At 40.1% G+C, this 2,922-nt stretch overlaps 1 protein-coding gene across 1 annotated transcript in view; it reads right to left on the reverse strand.

Annotated features, from left to right (window-relative positions):
* Positions 1-351: 351 nt before the first annotated feature.
* The window catches only part of vps11 (VPS11 core subunit of CORVET and HOPS complexes), a 10,031-nt gene continuing 7,460 nt past the window's right edge, over positions 352-2,922 (reverse strand). The window contains exons 13-15 of the mRNA XM_008280082.1: positions 2,768-2,917; positions 1,067-1,289; positions 352-916 (exon numbers count right to left, since the gene is read on the reverse strand). Coding sequence (XP_008278304.1) covers positions 752-916; positions 1,067-1,289; positions 2,768-2,917 — 538 coding nt within the window. The 3' untranslated portion in view covers positions 352-751. The remainder of the gene's footprint in view (positions 917-1,066; positions 1,290-2,767; positions 2,918-2,922) is intronic.

The following is a 2,922-nucleotide window of genomic DNA, read 5'->3' on the forward strand; positions in this document are numbered from 1 at the left end:
ATGAGAATGGGACAGATGGATGGAGAAAAACCACAAAACCGTAATGCTTATGGCCTCAGCAGTGGCTGGTATGGAGGCATAGAAATAAGGCTACACAATCACAGGAAGAAGAAATGATAGACTTGCATGGAGGTTTCTCTGGTTTCAATTTAGAAACTCAGGTTCATGGATCACTGTGATTTTGACATGACAGAACAGGGTCAGAACAAGTGGTTTGCATGGAGTCGCACACAAATACACACTATATATTATGTAGATTATGCTATGTAGACTGTTAAAGGGCTACACTGCTGGCAAATGACACAACCTGCAAAACCCGCAGAGCCTAGAGACAAAGTTACATCAAGAAAATACACTTAATGACTTTATTCACAATTATAATCGTCAAGTCAGAGCATCAGGCATAATTTCATTAATGGCAGATGGTTACGCTATTTCTGAGAGTGTTAGGTGCAAGACTGAGAACATGTACAATGCTTCAAGGTGTGATTAAGCAAGGTTTAAGACACGGTATTACAAGCTTCAAACACATTTTCAATTATGATGTTCCCAGTGATTAATGATTGAAACTGGAACACAAATATGCAAAAAGGCCCATCACAGGCACTAAAAGCAGGCAGCTGCATTCGCTGCTAAAATAAAGTGGCATCCTGTGCAACAAAACATGTGGCCGAGAGCCTGGACAGATGTCGAGCAGGACATAAAGTACCCGCTAGGTAGGAATTCAGACTACAATCTCGAGCTGACGTTTCTAACTGTTTCTCTTGGTGTGGATGAGAAGGTCTCTCTGCAGGTTGACGTCTAGACTCCCGATAGTTTTGCTGCCAGGTGGGTCAGTCACCAGAGTCAGTTTGTTAAACACTCCTCTGCCAAAGTAATCGGCGACAACGGAGAAACCATCGTTTGAGCTGCGTAACTGAAAATTAGAAGAGAGATACAAGAAGTTGCATTTATGAAACATTCCATTGGTGTTTAGGCAAGTACGCTACACAACACGTCAAAGCAGACCAAGGAAATCATAACGCCTGTAAGGAAGGGCACTGAACAAACAACTTCCTACTGTTACCTGTCTGTTGAAGTGGTCATGTAGGTCTCGCTTCTGGTCCTGGGCACGCAGCATATCCATGACCTTGCGGTTCTCTGGAGTGCAAGTTGGGCACTCGGCCTCGCTCTCAGCGTAGCTTTCAAAGCAGTGTTGGTGGAAGGAGTGGCTGCACAGGAAGTGAACAGACGGCAGCTCCAACGGGCTGTTGCACATGTTGCACTTGGTCTTCTGGAATATCTTGGCACTACATGGAAATATGAAGGTTAAGACTTGCAGCCATGTTGGGTAATCTGTGACTTCTGCAGGTCACATCAGCAGTAAAAAGACTGGTGATGACAATCAATGAAAACAAAACTTGGGAATCATGTCTGTACACATGTATCTCAAACACTTACAATAGTGTGAAAGAATTTATATTTTTCATTAGTTATTCAAGAAAGTGAAAATCTATTTCTAGACGAAAATAAGTTAAAAGCATTTTTTAAAAAAATAATTACAGCCTACAGCTCAAAAATGTTAAGAACATATCTCAAAAATAGAATATTTCATTTTGAGTTTGACTGAATTACTATGAACAGTTTAAATAGCACATGGACAGTCTCGTTCAGTGCACACACTATAATCATGGGAAAGACTGCAGACTTGAACGTTGTCCAGAAGACAATCATTAACACCCTCCACAAGGAAAGTAGACCACAGAAGGTCTGCTATTTGCTGAGTGAGATATCAAAGCATATTCATGGAAAGCTGAACATTGATATATATATACCGGTGTATATATATCTTGTATACTGCATATAGTTGTTTACAAAGTTTTTATATTTTGTTTTTGCACTGAAAGGCCTGCAACTTACTTTTCATTGTACTCATTGCAATGACAATAAAATAAATCTGAATCTGAATCTGAATCAGAAAATGTGTCAGGAAAAGGTGCCCAAGCAACAGAGACGACCGCAGCATTGAGAGGATTGTCAAGAAAAGTTCATTCAAGACTTCACAAGGAGTGGACTGAGGCTGGTGTCAGTGCATTAAGAACTAGCAAGCACACACATCTTAAGGAAATGGACTCCTACTGTCAGATAGATAGAGTTAGATAGGTCGAGAGACAGATAAAAATTCAAGGTATCCAGGAGCATACACACAAGAATAATAAGAAAAATAAGTAAATAATGTGCAAAATAATGCGCACAAACCTAAAATCAAGCCCCTCCTGAACCACAGAGAAGCAAGTAGAAGCTGTCCAGAGCCAACAAAATGGATTGCTGACAATGATATTATTGTGTTTCATTGATCGGCAACCTCCCCTGACCAGAACCACATAGAACCCAGGTATTTTCAAGAGGAAGATGAGAAACATGTGACCCAAAAATACAGATGAACTGAAGGTATGAACAAACAACTACAGTGTAGAGTGTTTAAATGAACGTACTTTTCAGAAGTTGGACATTTCTGTATTGTAAATCCTATTATTTTTTTTATTGATTTTAGGAAATAATGTAATAATTTGAGATACTGGATTTCAGATTTTCATGAGCTATAAGCCATAATAACAAAAATGAGAAAGGATAATGGATATAGAATACATGAAAGTCTACCTGAATTAAATTAGGAAAGAAAAGAATTTTTTCATGACGTTCTAATAGCTTGAGATGCACTACACTATACTGGTTGTCCAAGAGCAACATTTTCAAAACATGCCATTCCTTCCTTCATGTGACCCACCTCGTTTTGAGCTCCTGGATCTCAGAGCGGAGGTGAGCTGTTTCCTCGCGGTACTGGCGGATTTTGCGTTCATCGTCCTCTATCTGCTGGCTCTCTCTCTGCAGCTTATTGATGAGGTACTCCTTGATGACGGAGAGCGTGGCCGTCGAGTTGTG

Source organism: Stegastes partitus, unplaced genomic scaffold, assembly GCF_000690725.1.
Source record: "Stegastes partitus isolate 25-593 unplaced genomic scaffold, Stegastes_partitus-1.0.2 Scaffold180, whole genome shotgun sequence".
Lineage (NCBI taxonomy): Eukaryota > Metazoa > Chordata > Actinopteri > Pomacentridae > Stegastes > Stegastes partitus.